The sequence below is a fragment of the Antechinus flavipes genome, chromosome 1, assembly GCF_016432865.1.
Source record: "Antechinus flavipes isolate AdamAnt ecotype Samford, QLD, Australia chromosome 1, AdamAnt_v2, whole genome shotgun sequence".
NCBI lineage: Eukaryota > Metazoa > Chordata > Mammalia > Dasyuromorphia > Dasyuridae > Antechinus > Antechinus flavipes.
The window spans coordinates 578,934,016-578,935,648 of record NC_067398.1 but is presented as its reverse complement, the minus strand read 5'-3'; the positions used below and the strand labels follow the sequence as shown (position 1 = coordinate 578,935,648).

General features: G+C 52.4%; 1 protein-coding gene across 1 annotated transcript; it reads right to left on the bottom strand.

Annotated features, from left to right (window-relative positions):
* Positions 1-615: 615 nt before the first annotated feature.
* Positions 616-1,406, bottom strand: LOC127547452 (THO complex subunit 4-like). Its single transcript, XM_051974382.1, has one exon. The coding sequence runs from the start codon at positions 1,372-1,374 to the stop codon at positions 616-618; it is 759 nt and encodes a 252-aa protein (XP_051830342.1). The 5' UTR covers positions 1,375-1,406.
* Positions 1,407-1,633: the final 227 nt, after the last annotated feature.

Here is a 1,633-nt window from a genome sequence, read left to right as displayed (position 1 = left end):
CTATCTATTCCGGATTTTACGAAGGATGTAACTTTCCGGAAGGCCCAGGGTCCAAAAGACCAAAGGAAAAGAAAGCCAATTAAGGGCCCAGGGAAGGGAAGAAGAGAAGGGAGGATCCCATGGAGCCCACTGCAAAGAGGGTTATCAGACAGTTCTTGGCGCCCCTTAATCCAATCTTCCTGGAGTCTCCTAGTTTTGTCCCTTCTAATACCAGATTTGTTTGCACAGCAGCAATAGCGTTCCTGGAGGGCTAAGCACATCCCTCCTTGCTTGGCAGTGAGGAAGTCCAGGTCTGGTCTGTTTTCAAGACCACTTTGACTAAACTATCGATCTGATCCTGGAAGTCATTGATAGCACTGGAGAGGGCCTGAACATTGTCAGTCAGTTGGTTTGAAAGTCTAGTGTAGGAATGGACAGCCACTCCTAGTCCTGCTGAGCCTCCAGCTCCCGTTATTCCCAGACCAACAAGTAAGGGAAAGAGGAGAACAGCTCTTTTCCTCCGGCCTCCTACATAGTCAAAGCTATCGGAAAACATATCGGAGCCATAGTCCTCTTCCAGCAAAAAGGGGAAAGAAGCAGAATCGTGAGTCCTGTTCCATGCAGGGAATATGCTGGCTAGTTTAACTCGAATTCAATCATGGCTTTATAAGCATCCAGTTGGGCATCTAGTTCTTCTCTGGAAAGCTGTTGTTTGGAATTTCTTCCAGCCCCTGCTTGTGGTCCTCGCTTGCGTCCAGGGCCGCCTCTCCGGGTGCCGCCTCCAGAGCCACGGGTTCCGGTCATTCCACCTCTATTTACCCTCCGAGCGGCCCTTCCTTGTTTCCGAGTCTGTGCTAGAACAAGCTGGACGTTCATGGTGACACCATCATAGTGTTTCATGGCCTTCAGAGCATCGGCTTTTCGCTCAAAGTGAACATCTGCTGTTCCTAAGCTTCCGCCGGACCGATCATAATGCACAGCTGCCTTCTTCAGAGTTCCAAATGCAGCAAAGAGTTGCTGAATATCGGCATCCGAGACCCCGCAATCCAGATTGGAGATCAGCAACTTGGTCCCGGTCTCAAGTGCGGGCCCGCCTCCAAAGTCACTGGGGCACACGTCGGGCTGCCTCTTGTGTGGAAGCCCCTTGGGTCGGCTGTAGGGCGCGGGTCGGTTCCTGCCGCGGCCCCGGGCGCCTCCGCGGGCCATGGTCCGTCTGTTCCGGATGGGGCCCCCTCCTCGGCTTACGCGGGCTGCCTCCTGCGCGTCTCCGCCGTCGCGGCCGCCCTGGGCTCCAGCCCGACCTCGGTCTCGGTCCCGGTCCCCGCCGCATCCGCCACGCTGGCTCCTGTTGAGTTTAATGATGTCGTCCAAGGACATGTCCATCTTGTCTGCCATGGCGGGCGCAGAATTGGCTGCTCGGCACGAACAACAACGACGAGCTATTTAAAAACCCAAAAAAAAAAAAAAAAAAAAAAAAAACCTAACAGTTCTTTGATTTTGTTCTTTTCTTCTCCGCTCCACTCTAGAGATGGCTACTATCAAACACAAACCTATATATTTACATATATAAACAGATACGTTTATGTAATGTTCAGTTGTCTCTCTAGGCTCAGCAGAGAGTGAAGGAGACAGTTCAGCCACCAGAGGCTCTGGA